Source organism: Oncorhynchus gorbuscha, linkage group LG06 (assembly GCF_021184085.1).
Source record: "Oncorhynchus gorbuscha isolate QuinsamMale2020 ecotype Even-year linkage group LG06, OgorEven_v1.0, whole genome shotgun sequence".
NCBI lineage: Eukaryota > Metazoa > Chordata > Actinopteri > Salmoniformes > Salmonidae > Oncorhynchus > Oncorhynchus gorbuscha.
Window position 1 is genome coordinate 38,770,633 of NC_060178.1, and position 22,664 is coordinate 38,793,296.

The 22,664-nt window shown below is 44.2% G+C and overlaps 1 protein-coding gene across 3 annotated transcripts; it reads right to left on the reverse strand.

The window, feature by feature from the left end:
• Nucleotides 1-1,618: 1,618 nt before the first annotated feature.
• On the reverse strand, nucleotides 1,619-21,166 carry LOC124037130 (synaptotagmin-2-like). Of its 3 annotated transcripts, none has more exons than XM_046351786.1 (10): nucleotides 21,032-21,166; nucleotides 7,327-7,490; nucleotides 6,657-6,671; nucleotides 4,595-4,773; nucleotides 4,301-4,390; nucleotides 3,514-3,681; nucleotides 3,184-3,351; nucleotides 2,908-3,025; nucleotides 2,447-2,580; nucleotides 1,619-2,216 (listed from the first exon to the last, which is right to left on the reverse strand). In XM_046351786.1, exons 2-10 carry the CDS (start codon nucleotides 7,478-7,480, stop codon nucleotides 2,007-2,009), a joined length of 1,236 nt encoding a protein of 411 aa, XP_046207742.1. In that variant the 5' UTR covers nucleotides 7,481-7,490; nucleotides 21,032-21,166; the 3' UTR covers nucleotides 1,619-2,006. The 3 variants fall into 3 exon arrangements, with proteins under 3 accessions (XP_046207742.1, XP_046207743.1, XP_046207745.1); XM_046351787.1 differs by lacking the exon at nucleotides 21,032-21,166 and adding an exon at nucleotides 15,937-16,088; XM_046351789.1 differs by lacking the exon at nucleotides 6,657-6,671.
• Nucleotides 21,167-22,664: the final 1,498 nt, after the last annotated feature.

Sequence of the window (22,664 nt, forward strand, 5' to 3'; positions counted from 1 at the left end):
TATTGGTGTCCTTTAGTAGTGGTTTCTTTGCAGAAATTTGACCATGAAGGCCTGATTCACACAGTCTCATCAGAACAGTTGATGTTGAGATGTGTCTGTTACTTGAACTATGTGCATTTATTTGGGTTGCAATCTGAGGTGCAATTAATTGATGATTTCTGAGGCTGGTAACTCTAATGAACTTATCCTCTGCAGCAGTGTCACGCCTTGGTCATTGTATTTTGTGTTTTTGGTATATGTTTGGGTAAGCCATGGTGTGACATGGGTTTATATGTTGTGTTTCGTATTGGGGTTTGTAGTATTGGGATTGTGTATGATTAGGGGTGTGTCTAGTTAGGCTTGGCTGCCTGGGGCGATTCTCAATCAGAGTCAGGTGCTTGTCGTTGTCTCTGATTGAGAACCGTATTTAGACAGCCTGACTTTCGCGTTGTAATTTGTGGGTGTTTGTTCCTGTCTTAGTGTTGTAGTCACCAGATAGGCTGTAATAGGTTTCACGTTTCGTTTGTTGTTTTCATATACAGTTATTTCATGTACCGCGATTATTTTCATTAAAGTCATGAGTAACCTACACGCTGCATTTCGGTCTGACTCTCTTCATACAACAGACGAATGTCATTACAAGCAGAGGTAACTCTGGGTCTTCCTTTCCTGTGAAGGTCCTCATGAGAGCCAGTTTCATCATAGCACTTGATGGTTTTTGCGACAGCAAATTCTCTTGATTGACTGACCTTCATGTCTTAAAGTAATGATGGATTGTCGTTTCTCTTTGCTTATTTGAGCTCTTCTTGCCATAATATGGACTTGGTCCTTTACCAAATAGGGCTATCTTCTGTATACCACCCATACCTTGTCATAACACAACTGATTGGCTCAAACACATTAAGAAGGAAATACATTCCACAAATTAACTTTTAACAAGGCACACCTGTTAATTGAAGTACATTCCAGGTAACTACCTCATGAAGCTGGTTGAGAGAATGCCAAGAATGTGCAAAGCTGTCATCATGGCAAAGGGTGGCTACTTTGAAGAATCTCAAATATTAAATATATTTTGATTTGTTTCACACTTTTTTGTTACTACTATGTGTTATTTCATAGTTTTGATGTCTTCACTATAATTCTACAATGTAGAAAATAGTCAAATTAAGAAAAACCCTTCAATGAGTAGGTGTGCCCAAACCTTTGACTAGCACTGCATATCTTCCCCAGCTCCTCCTCCCTAAATCCCTGCTCACATGTTTGGCTGAGGCCAGTCCAGTGCGTCCATCCGACAGACAGACAGGGAGGGATGGTGTGGGTGTGGGGAGGGAAGAGGACGTAGAAATTATCCAGCCATCCCACAGATTCTGCTCAAGCTGTAAATACAACTTGTTAAGCTGTCTACATGTACAGTTTGACGCATATGTTTGATAAATCCAAAGTGTGCACCACACCGACACTGCAACTGCCTCTGCAAAGCAATACTGCAAGGCAAACGCAGTGTTTCATTGGAAAATAATATAATTCTGGTGTACCAAAATGCAATGACACTGTCGGTGTGATCGAATGTAATTCAGGGCTCATCTGTAATAAGGATTAAATAAATAAATACTTAAGATTGCAAATCTATCTGACCATCCATTGGGTAATTTGGGGAATTATTTATTTAGTAATTTACAACCGCTCACGTTACATTCAGGAGATAAATAAGAGAAAGCTTTCATGAACTATGGTTTAATACGAACACACGCACACAGAAACACGTGCACACAGTCATACACAAAAGCACAAAACAGTCAGCCATACTCATAACTTAACATCAAAATGGTCAGAAGGGACACAAAAGTAAAAACAAACAGTACAATTAGTTCATATGCAAAATAAGTATTCTTTTGATTTTCTATGGAGAATAATAAGGAAGGAGAGAGTACCAGAAAAAAATTATCAGAAATGTCAGGTGGGTTGTTGTGTCTTATGTTGTTTGTTTTAACATGTACAAGAATGTTCAGTGACGTGTCAGTGTACGTTTAGCGGATGGGTTTCTTCAGGGCCTCGTCCACCTCCTCCTCAGGACACAGGGCGTGCCACTGGGCTACGGGACGTCTTGGATTGGCCAGCATGTCTGACCAATGGCGAAGGCCCACCCCTGAGGCACCGAAGCCGATCCAAACCTTCCCGATGGCGTCGTTGCTGCCCAGCTTGTCGTAATCGTACACTGTGATCAACACTTGGACTTTCTGCAAGAGGGAAAGGGAAGAGCAAAAAAACATCAAGTTTAAAAAGTCAGATGAAATCAAAATACCACCACATGTACAGTGTTGTTCAACATATAGCAGGAAATGGCAGGAGAGTGCAATGTTCTAGAGAAACACCGGGAGAGTCCTCAAACACAGGTCGCCCAACCCACAGGAAAACCTGTTATCACAACCCCAAGATGTCTTCCTTATGGGAAGTTTGTTGTACATGCCTGTATTTGGCCAAATGGAATCTCGAAGCTGAAGCTTTCGTTGAAGTAGGGGTTCAGAGTGTTCTGTTTGACTGTTGTCTTCTTCTTCTTCAGCCGCTTGCCTTGGTGCTGCAGCACCACTTTAACGAAGGGATCTGGTAGGAGAAGCCATGGGGTAGAGAGGAATGTTAGTCACAGAGGTCAAACAGAGGGTGAGCCACTTGGATGAAAGACTGTCAGAACAAATGATTATGCAGTAAATTAATGTGTAGTGTCTGCAACTCTGTAATGCTGCCCAATGGTTTAAGTTGAATTACTTCAACAAAATGTAGGCAACCAGATGTCATTAATAGGTCACAGCATGGCTACTATTAGCTAGTTGAGTTTACCATCACAGAATGTCTCGTTTTGAAAAAAAAGAGTGAAACGTCACAGCATGGCTAGTATTGACTAGGAGAGTGTAAGGACTAATAGAAGGTCACCTGACAAGCCTCCGCAGTCCATCGCCTTCAGGTGCTTGGCCTCCATGATGTTGATGGTCAATTTACCGGCCGTGGGGACGTAGCGCAGAGAGATACAGATGTCCCCTAGCTTCTCTACCTGTGACCAGACAAACACAAACAGGCACATAGATAGAAAGATATATTAAAACAGACAATTCGATATAGTTTGATATGCAGAGACAGACAGACACAGACAGGTAGACGTAAAAAAAAGCATGCACCCTAAACCAAAACAGACTGTATTTCTGTCCTCACCTCCTCTTTCTCTCCTCCAACCAGATCCCTCCATTCGTGGAGTGGCTGAGCCAGGTCCACACTGTTCATGGGGATGGAGATCTGTCCAATCACGTCGTGTTTACCAAAGCGATCAAAGTCAAAGACCTGTAGGACCAGAGTCTGACCGCCCAGCTCCTGGTAGGGGATCTGTGGAGGAACACAAAGAACAGGGAGGAGACGGTCAAGACAGAGTGTTCTCGACTACATAAACCTCAGTACTGTAAGAGCTTTTCTAAGGATTTTACATATACACATGAATGAATACAACATCTCTATATCACTGTCTGTTCTCCAGCACCCCATACTGACCTTGAAGATGAAGGTTTCATTGAACACTGGGCAGAGATTCTTGCGCTGGACTTTGGTCTCAAACTTCTTCTTCTTGTCTGGCAGCATGTAGACCTTGACATAGGGGTCTGAGGTGCCGCCCATGTCCATGGCTGGCAGGTTTTCCGCCTGCAGGATACCCACAATCAGCTGTGAGAGGGGGCAGAGAGGGGGAAAAGGTTAGAGGTAAGAGGTTAGAGGTAAGATCTGAACACAGTGATAACTTAGGCGGATTTCAGCTGGGATTCAATCCATATGGGGATTGCAATGCAGCTTTTAAAGGGAATGATAAATGCTGCAAATGACTTCTCAATCGGAAACGCAGCGAAATTACACCTGAGATTTTTCCAAACACAAATGGAACACTTCAAAACAACGGCACAGGACTTCATTCCCAAAATTATTTCATTTGTCACATATATGCAATGTTTTCCGGGATTCAATTCAAGCCGCATAATAGCGCAGTGCAATTAAACTGACTTTTAAATGTAAGAGCGATTTAGCGGATAGAAAATGTCCCCTCTAAAGGTCACAGCTTAATGCTCAGCCGTTAAGAGGAAAAGGTCATAGGTCACTGAGGACACAAATATGAGGTCAGAGATTAAAGCTGAGAGCTGAGCAGACAAAGAACAGAGGTCAGAGAGCCTTTAGACGTGTTATTAGTCAGACACTTCACTTCAAGTAGGTCAAATGTCAAGGAGGACAAGACAGAAATGCATACAAAAGAATGCACACAAATGCACACACACACACACACACAGACACACACCTGGTTGTCAGTGAAGTTGTAGTCCAGGGTGAACTCCAGTTTTCCGAAATTCTCTTTTTCCTCCTCCTCTCCTTCCTTACCTTCTCCTTCCTAAATGAGAGAGAACATCAAATTAATTATTTATCACAGGTATCATTACACAGCCACTGCATTAGTCTCTCTCTTCACACAGTCACTGACATTACATCTGGAAATCACTTCAGATAATTTCAAACCCAGTTGCAAATTAGGTACTTGAACCCATTACACCACACACTATATTGCCCTCCCTCCTTCTGTCTCCTCTCCTCTCACCTTGCCCTCCTCTCCTTCTCCGGCTCCCTCCTTCTTTCTTCTGCCTCGGCCTCCTTTCCTCTCGCGTGCTTTCTTGGGCTTCTTGCCCTTGTTGATGCACTTCTTCCAGATACAGAAACCTAGACAGGCCACCAGAGCCAGCACCACCAACACTATCGCTCCTATTGCCCACATGGGCACTGGGGGAGAGATAGACATAGGCCTTATATAGCCTTGTGATATCTATAATACAACATACATAACAACATACATATAACATACATATAATACTTATGTAGCCTTATGCTATCTATTATACAACATACTGTACATAGGCCTTATGTAGGGTTATGACATATACACTGAGTGTACAAAACATGAACTTCTTCGATATAGGGGGCGCTCTTTTAATTTTTGGATAAAAAAAGTTCCCGTTTTAAACAAGATATTTTGTCACAAAAAGATGCTCGACTATGCATATAATGCATATAAGCTTTGGAAAGAAAACACTCTGACGTTTCCAAAACTGCAAAGGTATTATCTATGAGTGCCACAGAACTGATGCTACAGGCGAAACCAAGATGACATTTCAAACAGGAAATGCCCCAGATTTTGAAGGCGCTTGTGTTCCAATGTCTCCTTATATGGCTGTGAATGCGCCAGGGAATGAGCTTACACTTTCTGTCATTTCCCCAAGGTGTCTGCAGCATTGTGACGTATTTGTAGGCATATCATTGGAAGATTGACCATTTTACACTACATCTACCAGGTGCTCGCTTGGTGTCCTCCGTCGCAATTATTGCGTAATCTCCAGCTGCGTGTATTTTTCCATTTGCTTCCGAGGAGAAACCCAACTGCCACGAATGATTTATCATCGAATAGATATGTCCGGGTAATTCTCAACCAAAATATCCGGTCGGAGACCGGAAGAAATGCGTTGCCTTGCGTCTGTTTGACCAAGAAACAAAGCCTAGGCAAATGACAAGACTCTAGACAACGTGTGGAAGCTGTATGTATTGCAACCTCAGCCCCATTAAATGTGGTTCACCTTTATCAATGGGTTCAAGTCGCGCATGGATATATTTTCCCATTTTCAGTGATCAGATTTTCCTGCGCTTTTTGATGAAACGCACCCTCTGTTATAGTCACAGCCGTGATTTAACCAGTTTTAGAAACGAGTGTTTTCTATCCACACATACTAATCATATGCATATACTATATTCTTGGCATCAGTAGCAGAAATGTTGCGCGATTTTTAACAGAATGTTCGAAAAAGTAGGGGGTAGGATTAACAGGTTTAAGGACAACTTCCTAATATTGAGTTTCACCCTCCCCCTTTTGCCCTCAGGACAGCTTCAATACATCGGGGCATGGACTCTACAAGGTGGAGAAAGCATTCCACAGGGATGTTGACTCCAATGCCTCCCAAAAGTTGTGTCAAATTGGCTGGATGTCCTTTCGGTGATGGACCATTGTTGATACACATGGGAAACTGTTAAGTGTGGAAAAATCCAGCGGTGTTACAGTTCTTGACACCAACCAGTGCACCTGGCACCTACTACAATATCCTGTTCAAAGGCACTTAAATATTTTGTCTTGCCCATTCACCCTCTGAATGGCATACATACACAATCCATTTCTCAATTGTCTCAAGGCTTAAAAATCCTTCTTTAACTTGTCTCCTCCCCTTAATCTACACTGATTGAAGTGGATTTAAGAAGTGACATCAATAAAGGATCATGTATTTTTTGGGGGGCCTTTTTTTAAAGCAACTCAAAATATACAATATAGAAAAACAGAGTATACAACAGAGTATCCAAACATTACAGTCAGGGGAAAACAGACTATACATTATATAAAGACTTTGTAAAACAAACATTCAAAGGGATCATAGCTGTCACCTGGATTCACCTGGTCATGTCTGGAAAGAGCAGGTGTCCTTAATGTTTTGTACACCTAGTGTATAACACAACATACATAGGCCTTGTGTAGCCTTATGTTATGGAACATTGATATCGGACATGTTATTGTGAGGAGTGATGGAAAGGAGAGCACAGGCGATGTGAAAACAATATTAACTTACTTTTGAGTTTATGATCTGTGATAAGTGGAGGAAAAGCAGGGGATGAAATGAAAGAGAAGAAATAATGAGAGGACATTTACAGTGGGGCAAAAAGGTATTTAGTCAGCCACTAATTGTGCAAGTTCTCCCACTTAAAAATATGAGAGACGCCTGTAATTTTCATCATAGGTACACATCAACTATGACAGACAAAATGAGAAGAAAAAAATCCAGAAAATCACATTGTAGGATTTTTAATGAATTTATTTGCAAATTATGGTGGAAAATAAGTATTTGGTCACCTACAAACAAGCACGATTTCTGGCTCTCACAGACCTGTAACTTCTTTAAGAGGCTCCTCTGTCCTCCACTCGTTACCTGTATTGATGGCACCTGTTTGAACTTGTTATCAGTATAAAAGACACCTGTCCACAACATCAAACAGTCACACTCCAAACTCCACTATGGCCAAGACCAAATTTTCTGTTTTTTTTTCTTCTCATTTTGTCTGTCATAGTTGAAGTGTACCTATGATGAAAATTACAGGCGTCTCTCATCTTTTTAAGTGGGAGAACTTGCACAATTGGTGGCTGACTAAATACTTTTTTGCCCCACTGTATGTGAAACGAAATTACACACACAGAATGAGCGATGGATGTGTGTGTGTGAGTTCATTGTGTTCAGGGCTCACTTGGCATGTGGTTGAGTTCGTTGAAGAACTTGCTCTTCATATTCTTGAACTGGTGGTCAGAGTGATGAGTGGAGGGAGGGGCGGGGCCTGGGGGCGGCTCTTCTCTCTCCTCAGCCGCCCGACGGGGCCGCACTTGCACACTGGCCAATTGCATCGCAGCTCAGCTAAAAGGCAGAGGAGACAAAAGAGCAATCACTTTCGAGTAGTTTAAGAAATATTTTAACATGCCATACATTCTAAACATCATGTTAAGTAAGTAAACTAGATAGGGTTAGGGTTGCTCCTAACCAACTCAGTGGCCTTGTGTGTTTCGAGTGTCTGCCCTGAGACTGGAAGGTTTGGAGTTCGTAACACTGAAAAAAATGAAAGGTTCTTAAATGGATGTTCCTCAGCTCTTAAGGTTCCTTGGAGAACTTTCCACCATTTAAGAACATTTGAGTTAAGTGTGAGGTCCTTGACCTGGCCTCTACGTTTCTTCAGAATTCTAAAAGGTTCTAGAAATGTGTAGAAGCCTGCAGATGTGTTCGATTCACAACAAAGTGGCTAGTGTTAACAACTGTTTATTTTCCAGTGTAACATTTCTAGTGTTGATTCAATAGTTAAATTAACACCCATTGGTGTAACGGAACCCCAGTGTTGATATTATTATCATATTCCCCAGCATTCTCTATTGCTGGTGAATTTTTGCATATTCACTTAGGTCTCACTTGTTGAAGGTCTCAGGATTGAAAGCATCAACCATATCTCTAACTAAAATTCACTGGAAAGGCGCCCTGGGAAATATGCACATAATATGCACATAAGGCTTAAACCCTTTTTGTATGAATCTTCAAACAACCATCCCATTACAGGTTCTCTAGAGACCATACAATGGTTACCATACGGAATTGCTCTCAATAACCTTATTTTGTTCCAAATTGCACCTTTATTTTAAAGTGTACCCTGCTGAGTCATACCATTTTTCCCAAAAAATGGCAAGTAAGTAAACTGAGTCAATGCACCTTTGCTTGGTTGGCACTCAGCTTTAAATAGACAGATTGGTAGTTAAGGGCCTGTGATAGAATAGCATCCGGTCCAGGGGTTGTACTGTAAAAGAGCCAACTTAACCAACTGCTTAATCAAATCAAATGTATTTAAATAGCCCTTCGTACAATGCTTAATCAGCATTAATCTGTGAGTTTGGTGAACATAAGAAAGACAATAAATTGAGATAATGAGTGAACGTTTGTTCACTCAACAAACTTTGCTCACAGTAAACTAAATGTATTAAAACTTGTTGAGTCAAAATACAAATTCATGTTTGTCTTCATTGTAAAAAAGCCAAGTTAACTTAATCAGCATTATTCTGTGAGTAGGGTGGACTTCAGAAGCACAATAAATGTAGCTTATGGGTGAGAGTTTGTTCACTTGACAAACTTCTCGAAGTTAGCTGAATTTGAAAAAGCTTGTTGTGTAAAATTACAAATCCATGTTTGCCTTTGGTAGGCAACACTGTATGTTGGGACAGCTTTATGCCCAAAGTTTGTGCACTCACAATCCTATTGCAGCTGGTTACAATTACAATTCTACGTAGAATTTGTATTTATTTTTATTTCACCTTTATTTAACCAGGTAGGCAAGTTGAGAACAAGTTCTCGTTTACAACTGCGACCTGGTCAAGATAAAGCAAAGCAGTGTGACACAGACAACAACACAAAGTTACACATGGAATAAACAATAAACAAGCCAATAACACAACAAACAAGTCAATGACACAGTATATAAAAAAGCAAGTCTATATACAGTGTGTGCAAAAGGCATGAGGAGGTAGGCAATAAATAGACCATAGGAGCAAATAATTACAATTGATAAATTGTAGTGATAAATAAATGAACAGATGATGATGTGCAAGTAGAGATACTGGTGTGCAAAAGAGCAGAAAAGAAAATAAAAACAGTATGGGGTTGAGTTAGGTAGATTGGGTGGGCTATTTACCAATGGAATCAACAAACTGCTCGAAGTGACCTGAATTTGAAAAGTGTCAACGGGTGTATTAGAGGCAAAGTCAGCTGCAGGAGAGTAGGCAAACTTTTATTTTAGTTCCGAAAAACGAGAGCACTACATAAATCAAACGCGCTCATTTACAGAGAACATAACAAAAGTAAAGCGCGTAATAAAATACCACAATAACATGAAACAATTACACACAAACATGATGGGAAACAGAGGGTTAAATACAAGTAGATTGATTGGGGAAATGAAAACCAGGTGTGTATGGAAAAGACAAGACAAATAGATATATGAAAAATGGAGCGGCGATGGCTGGAAAGCCGGTGACGTCGATCTATTTGTCTTGCCACCCGAACAAGAAGAGGAGCCGACGGAAGTTGTGACAGTACCCCCCACCTTGACACGCAGCTCCCGCGGCGCGCCGACACCGGCCTCGACCCGAAGGACGAGGCTCGGGGCGACGGTGAAACTCCCGCAGCAGTTCAGAATCCAAAACATCTGCAACCGGAACCCAGCACCTCTCCTCCGGCCCGTACCCCTCCCACTCCACGAGGTACTGAAGGCCCCCCACCGACGCCTCAAATCCAGGATGGAAGGAACGATGTACGCCGGGGCCCCCTCAATGTCCAAAGGGGGCGGAGGAACCTCCCGCACCTCAGATTCCTGGAGCGGACCAGTCACCACCGGCTTGAGGAGAGACACATGAAACGAGGGGTTAATACGGTAATCGGGGGGAAGCTATAACCGTTAACTAACCTCGTTCAGTCTCCTCAGGATGTTAAATGGCCCAACAAAACGCGGCCCCAGCTTCCGGCAGGGCATGCGGAGGGGCAGGTTTCGGGTCTAGAGCCAGATCCGGTCCCCCGGTGCAAACACCGGAGCCTCACTGCGGTGACGGTCTGCGCTGGCCTTCTGGCGCAGCACGGCCCGCTGGAGGTGAACATGGGGGTAAATAGGTCTCCTCCGCACGCCTGAACCAGTCGTCCACCTCAGGAGCCTCGGTCTGACTCTGATGCCAAGGCGCTGGTACCCCTGGAAGGGGGAGAGGTTAGTGGAGGAGTGGCGCAGCGAGCCATCTCGGCCCAGTGCACGAACGCCGCCCACTCCCCCGACCGGTCCTGGCAAAAGACTGCAGAAACCTACCCACACCCTGGTTCACTCTCTCCACCTGTCCATTAATCTTGTGGTGAAAACCCAAGGTTAGGCTGATCGAGACCCCCAGACGTTCCATGAACGCCCCCAAACCCTCGAAATGAACTGGGGACCCTGATCAGACACTATATCCTCAGGCACCCCTTAGAGCCGGAAGACGTGTGTCAACAAGGCCTCCGCAGTCTGTGCGGCCGTAGGGAGACGGCAGGACTTGGAAAAATGACCAGGATCGTCGTTGTGGACCGTGGTGTTACCCTGTGAGGGAGGAAGATCGGTAAGGAAATCGACCGAGGCCGTTGTGGAATGGCTAAGGCGTGTAGCTTACCTCTGGGCAGGTGCCTAGGATCCTTAAACTGGGCACACACCGAGCAGGAGGTGTCACGGGATACTAGGAGTGGTGGATTGGAATCAGGCGCAGAGAGCAGGGTTCAGTATATCGTGAATTTATTCTCCAGCAAACAAACGGTCACGCCAACACACAGGGCGCATAGAATAGACCATCCCAAACACAGGACAAAACAGTCCGGAGAATAACCAGATGAAAACCACAATCCAACAGAGTAACAAAAACAATCCCACACAAAACAAGGGTGGGACAACCTACTATATATAGGGAAGCTAATAAACTAAAATACACACAGGTGAAACCAATAAGACAAAACCAACAGACAAACGAAAAAGGGATCGGTAGCGGCTAGTAGGACGGTGACGACGACCGCCGAGCACCGCCCGAACAGGCAGGGGAGCCAACTTCGGCGGAAATGGTGACAGGAGGAAACATAAACCCTCATGTCCTTAGCCGAGGTGGGCCACCATTACTTCCCACTCAGACAGCGCACTGTCCGACCAATGCCTGGATGACCCGAGGAGGGTGACGTGTCGGCCCAATATATCAGCCGGTCACAGACAGCAGGCGGAATGTACAGATGCCCAGCGGGACACTGGAAGGGAGCGGGCTCTGCGCTTAATGCCTGCTCAATGTCCGTGTCCAGCTCCCATACTACCGAGAAACTCGAGGAGGCAGGTGAAGTGGAGGACCGAATGTACCCCTGACAAAGAGATTTGGAGAAATATGTCTCCATAGCCAACGTCTCCGCGTGTGACAGGGGATACACGTGACACCTGGGAAGTGCGGCGTCTACCTGAAGGTTTATCGCACAAGTCCCCCAACGATGGGGTGGTAATTGAGTCGCCTTCTTCTTGGAGAAGGCGAGAGCCAAATCGGAATATTTGGTGGGAATGCGCATGGTGGAGACCTGGTCTGGACTTTCCACCGTAGTAGCTCCAACGGAAACCCCTACACATGAGCACTCTCGCAACCACCTCGTGAGAGCCCGCCGTTGCCATGAAACAGTGGGGTCATGACAAGCTAACCAGGGCAGGCCTAGCACCATGGGAAACGCAGGAGAGTCAATGAGGAAGAGACTGATTCTCTCCTTGTGACCCCCCTGCGTCACCATACCCAGGAGAGTTGTGGCCTCCCTAATTAACCGTGACGCTATTGGTTGACTGTCTAAGGCGTGAACTGGGAAGGGCTTAGCCACTAGAACATTGGGGATCCCTAAACTATGGGCAAATGATCTGTCTATGAAATTCACAGCTACGCCTGAATCAACTAACGCCTTATGCTGGGAATGCGGGGAGTTAACTTGCAATAACAGGTGGGCAACAGAGGGTCCTGGATGAGAATGGTGAAGGCTCACTTGGGGTGACGCCAGAGTGCTCTGCCTGCTGCTTCGACCCCCAGAGGAACCAACCAGACACCGACCGGCAGTGTGCCCTCTGCTGCCACAGATGGTACACGTGAAGGCCCCTCCTCCGGCCTCCCTGAGTGCAGCACCTCCCAGCCCCATAGGCACCGGAACGGTGGTGTTGGGAGATGAAACCAACAGAGCTGCGTCTGAACATCCACTGGTGGCCAGCAGGTTATCCAGCCAGATGGACAGGTCCACCAGCTGATCAAACATGAGGGTGGTGTCCCTGCCGGCCAAATCCCTGCAGGCTTCAGCGATAGTGGTCGATCATGCACCTGTTGTTCCATCCCGCTCCGGTGGCCAGGGTCCGAAAGTACAAGACGAACTCCTGGGCACTCCTCGTCCCCTGCCTCAGGTGGAAAAGACATTCACCGTGGTCGAAGACTGCATGGAAGCGACGGGTGAACTCCACAAAGTGGTCCAGCGCCGCATCTCCTTCTACCCACACGGCATTGGCCCACTCAAGGGCTTTCCCGGAGAGGCACGAGACGAGGGCGGACACCCTCTCACATCCCGAAGGAGCCGGGTAGACGGTCACTAGATACAGTTCCAGCTGCAGCAGGAACCCCTGGCAGCGTGCCGCTGTCCCATCAAACTCCCCGGGAAGGGCGAGACGAATCCCACTGGGACCAGGTGCAAGAGAGGCGAGTAGTGGAGACCACTGTTGTGCTGGGGAGGGCGCTGGAGGGACTCCCTGTCTCTCCCAGCGATCCATTGTCTGGACTACGCGATCCATGACAGCGCCGAGATGGTAGAGCATCGCCGTGTGCGCCCGGACACGCTCCTCGACCCCTACAACAGGGGTACCTGCTCCTGCTGACTCCATAGATGGTGTGGAATTCTGTCACGATGTGTGCAACTGGTTGAAGGAAAGTCAGGTGCAAGGAGAGCAGAGTTGGGTGATAACAGGAGCACTTTATTCATGCCCAAGGAAAACAACGATTACGCCCAAAGTACACAAATGGTACAATAAACAAAACACACAGGTCAAACACATACCCGGCGCAATTCCACACACAGACATGGGGTGAACAGAGGGATATATACATTTAGTCAGATGAGGGAATGTGAACCAGGTGTATCCATTGGCTTCAGCTAATGGGGATCCTAAAAAAAAATCTACCTCCATACCTCCCCCCTCACCCCCTGACTCCGTCTCACCAACCCTTTCTCTTATCAGTTACTCTATCTCTCTCCTCCCTTCCGTGTCCCCCTATCTTGTTCTCCCTCCCTCCCTCCTTTCTCTCTTGGTTCATAACGTGAGTGTGTTGAGGTACAGTGAAACTCTCATTCTTAAGCCCACTGCGTCCATCACTAATCCCTCTGACTCCATCAAAGGCTGGCTGTTGGCACACACAAATGCATGCACACACACACACACACACACACACACTAATATGCACACAAGACCTGCTCTGTTAAATATGCATATGCATACCTCCATGCAAGGCTGCATTATGCCACACACACTCCAACCTTCCTACATCTGCTGTCCTCCTCTCACTGTGCACAGACACGTAACAAGATTCACTGCCAAAGGTAATCCCCAAATCCCAGAGCTTAACTAAATTAGGGACAGTTCAGTTCGCTCTCTCCTATCCCCTACTATCCCTTATCCAACCTAAACCACTCCCATTAACCCCCACAACATCACCTGCTGTCACACAGACAGATCCCACCTAGTTATCCAACCAACAATCACATTTCCATAACAATATCTGATGTGTGACTTGTCAACTTAACCTGTTAAATCCAAGCAGATAGAATGCATAAGCGCTGGATTAGTAAGCACAGCTATGTGATGGTGAGTGAGGGGAGGCAAAACATAAGACTGCTGGCTAATAGGCTTGTGACTTCATCAGTCAAGATCACGCACACACACGCACACACGCTAACACACCCATACAAGCACACACACACGTGCACAATGCGGTGAGAGGGGGGCTAGCTTGGTTGAGTAGCATAGGGTTGGCCACCACTTCTCACTCACAGTGGTATACTCCCTTAAACGGATCATGCTGGCAGAATGCAGGGAGTCAGGGCCGGACCTTACTGATTAGATGCTTGTTAAATGCTAGATCACCGTGTCAGTGATTAGGGCTTACATGCCTGACTGACCACTCTGTTGGAAGGTTATTTTTTTCACTTCCGGTCTTGGCGAAAGTCACTGTTATTCCAAGGGTTTTATGGTCACATACTAGCATAAGCCTTTGGAGTGGTTTGTGCTGGACAAGGTCAATGGAATAGGCCTAGCTATACAGGCTACTGGTTGATTTTATTGGGCCACAGGCAGTTAAAGTTATTCTGGAATGAAGTAGAGCCAAAATAATCTCCTTAAGAATTTGGATTGATGAACTCATGTTGGAAAGTGCCTGTCTAGATTCAGTAATACATTCGTTTTTTGCAAAGGTTAAGGTTAGGATTGAGAATGTGAGGACTGATATTGTGACCAATACTTCACATGACAGACAATACAACCATATGATCAAACGGTGGGTGTAGCTGGTGCATGGAAGTCAGGCGCAGGAGAGCAGAGATGAGTGGACAAAGCACTTTTACTGAGGCCATTATTACAACTGACGCAACCACATCACAAAACAAATGCCCAAAGAACAAGTGAGGCAGCACAAAGTACAACAACAAAGTACAAAGTACCGGCTGCCACAAAGCATGGCTTCAAAACAGATCCCGGCGCAAACCAGCCGGAAGCATGCCAACCTTGACAATAAACAATACCCCACATGGAGTATTGGAGTATGGAGTATTGTGAAGACATGGAGGGAACAGAGGGCTAAATACACATAGTAATTATGAGGAGATGTAAACCAGGTGTGCAGGAAATCAAGACAAAACAAATGGAAAATGAAAGGTGGAGTGGTGATGGCTAGAAGACCGGAGACGTCGACCGCAGAACACCACCCGAACAAGGAGCGGGACCGACTTCGGCGGAAGTCGTGACACATATATACACTAGCGATAAAAAGTTTTAAAACACCTACTATTCAAGGGTTTTTCTTTATTTTTTAAACTATTTTCTACATTGTAGAATAATAGTGAAGACATCAAAATAATGACATAACACATGGAATCATGTAGTAAAGAATAAAGTGTTAAACAAATCAAAATATATTTTATATTTGAGATTCTTCAAATATGTTTTGAGCAAAATAGTTTTTTTTACATAACTGCAAACTTCAAGGAGTAGGGCATTCAAGGATTTGGTTTGATGGAAAGTTATGATGTCATTGCCCCCCCCTCCCCTTGCATGAGGAACAATACAGGAGCCACAAAGAACAAAAGAGGAAAGGCCCACCACCCCACTTGTGTAACGGTCGTCGGTGGAAGAAGGTGAGTAGCGATGCGTAGCGTAGTAAGTGTCCATATTTTTAATAAAGAAATTGAATACTGAACAAAACAACAAAGTGAACAAACGAAACCGAAACAGTTCTGTCTGGTGCAGAATACAAACACTCAACAGAAAATAATCACCCACACCACACAGGTGGGAAAAGGCTACCTAAGTATGATTCTCAATCAGAGACAACTAACGACACCTGCCTCTGATTGAGAACCATACCAGGCCAAACACAAAAACACCACATAGAAAAAGGAACATAGACAACCAACCCAACTCACGCCCTGACCATACTAAAACAAAGACATAACAAAAGAACTAAGGTCAGAACGTGACAACTTCTGCCATGTCATGACTTACCTGAACCACCCACTGAAATGTTCATCCAGAAGTGGCGTTCCTGGTGACCAGGGACTTTAATGCAGGCAAACTTAAATCCATTTTTACCTGATTTCTACCAGCATGTCACATGTGCAACAAGAGGTAAAAAAGTCTGGACCACCTTTACTCCACACACAGAGATGCATACAAAGCCTGCCTTCCATTAGCCAAATCTGACCAGAATTATATCCTCCTGATTCCTAAAAAGCTAAAACTGAAGCAGGAGGTACCAGTGACTAGCTCAATAGTGCTCAGATGACACAGATGCTACGTTACAGGACTGTTTTGCAGACTGGAATATGTTCCGGGATTAATCCAGTGGCATTGAGGAGTATACCACCTCAGTCATCGGCTTCATCAGTAAGTGCATCGATGTCGTCCCCACAGTGATCGTATGCACATATCCCAACCAGAAGCCATGGATTACAGGCAACATCCGCATCGAGCTAAAGGCTAGAGCTGCCGCTTTCAAGGAGCGGGACACTAATCCGGACGCTTAAAATAAATCCTGCTATGCCCTCAGAAAAACCATCAAACAAGCAAAGCGTCAATACAGGATTAAGACTGAATCCTAATACATCGGCTCTGACACTCATCGGATGTCGCAGGACTTGAAAACTTTTAAGGACTACAAAGGGAAACCCAGACATGAGCTGCCCAGTTACGAGCTAAATGCCTTTTATGCTTGCTTTGAGGCAAGCAACACTGAAACATGAATGAGAGCACCAGCTGTACTGGACGACTGTGAGATAATGCTCTCGGGAAAGCGATGTGAGCAAGACCTTTAAACAGGTCAACATTCACAAAGCCGTGGGGCCAGACGGATTATCAAGAAGTGCACTCAAAGCAAGCTCGGACCAACTGGCAAGTGTCTTCACTGACATTTTCAACCTCTCCCTGACCGAGTCTGTAATACCTACATGTTTCAAGCAGACCGCCATAGTCCCTGTGCCCAAGGAAGAGAAGGTAACCTGCCTAAAGGCCCCCATTAACATCGACAGGGCTGTAGTGGAGCGGGTCGAGAGTTTCAAGTTCCTTGGTGTCCACATCACCAACAAACTATCATGGTCCAAACACACCAAGACAGTCATTAAGAGGGCACAACAACACCTTTTCCCCCTCAGTAGACTGAAAAGATTTGGCATGTGTCCCCAGATCCTCAAAGAATTCTACAGCTGCACCATTGAGAGCATCCTGACCGGTTGCATCACCGCCTAATATGGCAACTTCTCGGCATCTGACCGTAAGGCGCGACAGAGGGTAGTACGTACGGCCCAGTACATCACTGGGGCCAAGCTTCCTGCCATCCAGGACCTACAACTGCAATAAAAAGTATGTGAACATTTTGGAATTACCTGAATTTCTGCATAAATTAGTTATAAAATTGGATCTGATCTTCATCTTAGTCACAACAATAGACAAACACTGTGTGCTTAAACTAATAACACACAAATTATTGTATTTTTCTTGTTTATATTGAATACATAATTGAAAATAGTGTAGGTTGGAAAAAGTATGTGAACCCCTAGGCTAATGACTTTTCCAAAAGCTAAATGGAGTCAGGAGTTATCTAACATGGAGTCCAATCAATGAGACGAGATTGGAGATGTTGGTTAGAGCTGCCGTGCCCTATAAAAGAAACTCACAAAAATGTTGTTTGCTATTCACAAGAAGCATTGCCTGATGTGAACCTTGCCTCAAACAAAACATATCTCAGAAGGCCTAAGATTAAGAATTGTTGACTTGCATAAAGCTGGAAAGGGTTACAAATGTATCTCTACAGTAAGACAAATTGTCTATAAATAGAGAAATTTCAGCACTGTTGCTACTCTCCCTAGCAGTGGCCGTACAGCAAAGATGACTGCAAGAGCACAGCGCAGAATGCTCAATGAGGTTAAAAAGAATCCTAGTGTCAGCTAAAGACTTACAGAAATCTCTGGAACATGGTAACATCTCTGTTGACGAGTCTACGATATGTAAAACACTCCACAAGAATGGTGTTCATGGGAGGACACCACAGAAGAAGCCACTGCTGTCCAAAACCTTTTTGCTGCATGTATGAAGTTTGCAAGAGAGCACCTGGATGTTCTACAGCGCTTCTGGCAAAATATTCTGTGGCCAGATTAAACTAAAGTTGAGTTGTTTGGGTGGAACACATCATCCCAACTGTAAAGTAATGCCGGAGGTAGCATCATGGTTTGGGGCAGCCATGCTGCCTCATGGCCTGGACAGCTTGCTATCATCGATGGAAAAATGAATTCCCAAGTTTATCAAGACATTTTGCAGGAGGCTATCTGTAAGGCTGTCTGTCTGACAATTGAAGCTCAACAGAAGTTGGGTGATGCAACAGGACAACAACCCAAAACACAGAAGGAAATCAACAACAGAATGTCTTCAACAGAAGAAAATACTCATTCTGGAGAGTGGCGCAGTCAGAGTACTAACCTCAACCCGATTTAAAATGCTATGGCATGACCTCGAGAGCAGTTCACACCAGACATCCTAAGAATATTGCTGAACTGAAACAGTTTTGTCAAGATGAATGGTCCAAATTCCTCCTGACTGTTGTGCAGGTCTGATCCGCATCTAAAGAAACATTTGGTTGAGGTTATTGCTGCCAAAGGAGGGTCAACCAGTTATTAAATCCTAGGGCTCACAAACTTCTCCCACCCTACACTGTGAATGTTTACACAGTGTGTTCAATAAAGACATGAAAACGTATACTTGTTTGTGTGTAATTAGTTTAAGCAGACTGTGTTTGCCTATTGTTGTGACTTAGATGAAGATCAGATCAAATTTTATGACCAATTTATGCAAAAATCCAGGTAATTCCAAAGGGTTTAACATACTTTTTCTTGCCACTGTATATACTAGGCGGTGTCAGTTGAAAGACCAAAAATTGTCAGATGCTCCAGTCGCCCAATTCATAGACTATTTTTTCTGCTACCGCACGGCAAGCGGTATCGAAGCGCCAAGTCTAGGACCAAAAGGCTCCTTAATAGCTTATACCCCCAAACCATAAGACTGCTGAACAATTAGTCAAATGGCCACCGGACTATTTACATTTGTTTTGTACACTGCTGCTACTCATTATTTATTATCTATGCATAGTCACTTCACCCCTACCTCCATGTACAAAGTACCTCGACTAACCTGTACCCCCACACGTTGACCCTGTATCGGTACCCATGTATATAGCCTTGTTGTTGTTATTTTATTGTGTTAGTTTTTATTATTTTTTACTAGTTTATTTGGTCAATATTTTCTTAACTCTTCTTGAACTGCACTGTTGGGCTTGTAAGTAAACATGTCACGGTAAGGTCTACACTTGTTGTATTTGGCGCATGAGACAAATAAAGTTTGATTTTATTTTATTGAGATTTGAGTTCATCAACCCAAATTCTTGAGGGGCCATCACAAAATGAGACCTTAACAAACTGAAATGTTTCTGACTTTCTCTGGAAAAAATGTTTGGTAACCAGATTGCCAAGAACTATCATCTGCCTTCTATGTTTAGATTCTGAACAACAAGTGTGTAGGAAATAATCATGGCACACATCTTCAAACCTGTCTGTTTTGTGGGTTAGATACCAAGAAGACCGACCATGTGTTTCCCAATCTTGGTCCTGGTGACCCCAGGCAGTGCACATTTTCCCCTAGCACTACACAGTGACCTGATTCAAATAATCAAAGCTTGATTATGAGTTGATTATTTGAATCAGTGTAGTGTTAGGGCAAAAACTAAAATGTGTACCCCATGGACAAGGACTGGGAAACACTGGAGTAGGACTATACTGGGCCATCTGTAACAGGTGGTCATATCCTAAACCCAATCCCAAACTGATTCCTCACCCTTAATAATAGGCACTTATTGACAACTTTCTGCAGACCTGAAAGAATTGGATGGCTATCAGGGAAATAGTTCTCAGGCTACTGCCAGCTGGTATAGGGGGCGCTGCTATTGTTTACACCCATCCAGCTGTCTTTTAACTGTATGGGGAGGGACTTGTTTTGGGACTGGTGATGTGGGTCATATCTTAACGGGGGACACAGACCAGACACAATGCAAAACAAGTAGGTACAAACAAGGAAACTGAGGACAGAGTAGCGTACTAGCTGTGGTAAAGAGATGACAGGAGAGGTGAACAGCTGGCAGCGGGACTTTGAGAGGGTTCAAGGCTTAGAAGCTATGTGGTGAACTAAAGACAGTTCCATTATGGTCAGGATGTTGTTGGCTGACTGTATGGCCCTCTCTATTGTGCGAGTTAGTTAAATAAAATAGAAGTTGATCATCTGAGACTGGAATGCACTGTCTCATATTCATCATCACCATTGTCATCATCATCAAGCCTGCCTCGTGCAAACTGCATCCAACATGCAAACTGTATCCAACATCATAGCAGTACATCTCCTCTAATTTGATATTTTTGGCACCACTAACAGATACAACAGGATTTAACCCCTTACCAAGCAAACACGGTACAAGACACAAATGTGCCCGTCCAAAATTATTAAAACCCGAAATAAGCGGAAACTTTCATATAATAAGCGGAACATTTCATATTAGCTGGTTGTCACGCATGCAGGGAGCTTTGGAGGGGGGAGGGGTGGTCATTAGACATATGCACAGACAGAAAGTCCGAGTTTAGGTATAATATAGTATAATAATTGGTCAGAGTTATTTTTCACCTAGTTAAAGTAAACTGGAATAAAAATACATTATCGATCCAATTAAAGTGTCGCCAACTTTGGACCAGTGGAAACGGCTAAGCACCTAATACGTAAAATACACCTATGGCTCACAATAAGGAATAGAATGTGAATGGTAGGCTACTCTCAAATATTACTTCAAATAAGCAGTAGAGCATGTCAGTTTTAAGATATATATTAATCAGATATGGCACATATTATGCCCATCAACCCTGGACGTCCCATGCACCATAAGCGCTCGCTAGCGGATTTACCAAGCATAGCACAAGGGTTTGAATGACTTCTAGGCCATCTAATTATACACTTTTAAAATGCACTGTGTAAATGAAAGGCTACCATGTGAACGTACGCCAACAGAACTCACCCAATTGAAATCCCCAATTTAAACCCAAACGTCTTCCTTTTGTTAAAAATGATGAATTCTGGCCTCGGTGTTGCGAGAACTGTTATGCTGATCACCACCTCCTCTCCCCGTCACGCTCTCTCTCTCCCCCTGTCCGTTAATCTCCCTTAATATTGTGGTGCCAACTACTTATCCACTTTAAGCCATTTGTCACCATTGATCTCACTCGAAATGCATGTCAAACACCAAAACACGAAATAACTCAAATGAATCTTTCCAGCTTTCCCCATCGGTCTGGCTATTAATCTCGTGCAATGCCTGGAAACTGTCCATTGCTGTGAGTGAACAAAATGACTTTACAGGCCATTTGTCAGTCTGGGATCCCCCCATCTTACTGTGTCATGGTTCACCTTCATAGTGGAAGCGGAGCTAGTGAATGCGATAAAGAGACCCATTTAGATTCACAATTTCAAAGGATGTCTGGTATCCTGTACATGTAGTTAAATTGTATTATGCATGTAACATACATTTTCACAGACCACTATGTGAACTAGTAAATGTGGTTCCCATGTGGTTCCCATTGCACTCCGTTATGGCCCTAGAGTTGACGGTTGTTTTATGGGCCCTGCATTAAGGCACTATGACAAGCTATGTAATTGCTCCCCTGTGGTCAGAGGTAGTGTCCCTTAAACCTCATATCAACCTTTCCCCATTATTAAGACCCACGAAGTCACTGTAGTAGGCCTACAATTATCTATTTTCATTTCTATGAAGACAAAAGCACACAGATGTCTGCTTTGGGCAAGCAGCATTTGTATTAAACAGTCAAAAATGTTTTATTCTTCAGATTTAGTGCAGATTAATAATGACCAGTTATACTTAGTGAAAAGGACCCTTGTGTTGGTATTGAGCTGCTCAGTAAGTGCAAAGCACCAGAATAAACTGATAAGACACCCATTACTCAAATGCAACAACTTCTGTGATCTTTCTACTAAATCATTTCACAAGATACCTTCCCTCGCAAATCTAATACAGTGTTGTACAGAGCAATACAGCTGTTACGTTTGACAAGCTCAACACTATCCCCTCCTTATAGATGCAAAGGCAGCAGGATAGAGCAGAAAAGCCAGGAGTCCTGGTCTGAGGCTGGAGGCCGTAGCCTGGGGGTCGACGTGGTTTAGCTCTGGCCTCCTGAGGACCTGTCAAACAGGGTTAGGGTTAGGGTTAAAAAAATCCGTCCCTGCCATCTGGAGGTCGTACGCTGGAAAAATCGTGCACGTTCTTAAAGACCTGTCCCCTGAATGGAGGTTAAAAACAGGCTACACTACAGACGGCAGGTACGGTGACAGATCCAAACGAACAGTGCTTTTCCCAGTCGGCAGCAGGTCAGTAGCCTTTATTCTCGAATTTGGGAGGGATTATTTAGGATATTTATTGATTAAATGTTTGGATTTGATCAATAATAGGTGCTTGAATATTCTGAACAAATACAATGGGTTTCTACCTTGGGTTTTAACCAAAATCGATAGGAAGGAAACAGGTCTGAAATTGACCTGTGGTAAGGTGCACTACCATGAATAAACTACATTTACATTACATTTAAGTCATTTAGCAGACGCTCTTATCCAGAGCGACTTACAAATTGGTGCTAGAG

Bases quoted from the DNA above. Each gene is read 5' to 3' on its own strand.
- LOC124037130 (XM_046351786.1), bottom strand. From the start codon at position 7,480: ATGCAATTGGCCAGTGTGCAAGTGCGGCCCCGTCGGGCGGCTGAGGAG. The intron at 3,026-3,183 runs GTGAGGACAGAA...GTCTGGTCACAG, and splicing joins TTGGAGGAGAGAAAGAGGAG to GTAGAGAAGCTAGGGGACAT. The intron at 2,581-2,907 runs GTGACCTTCTAT...TTCTCCTACCAG, and splicing joins GGACTGCGGAGGCTTGTCAG to ATCCCTTCGTTAAAGTGGTG.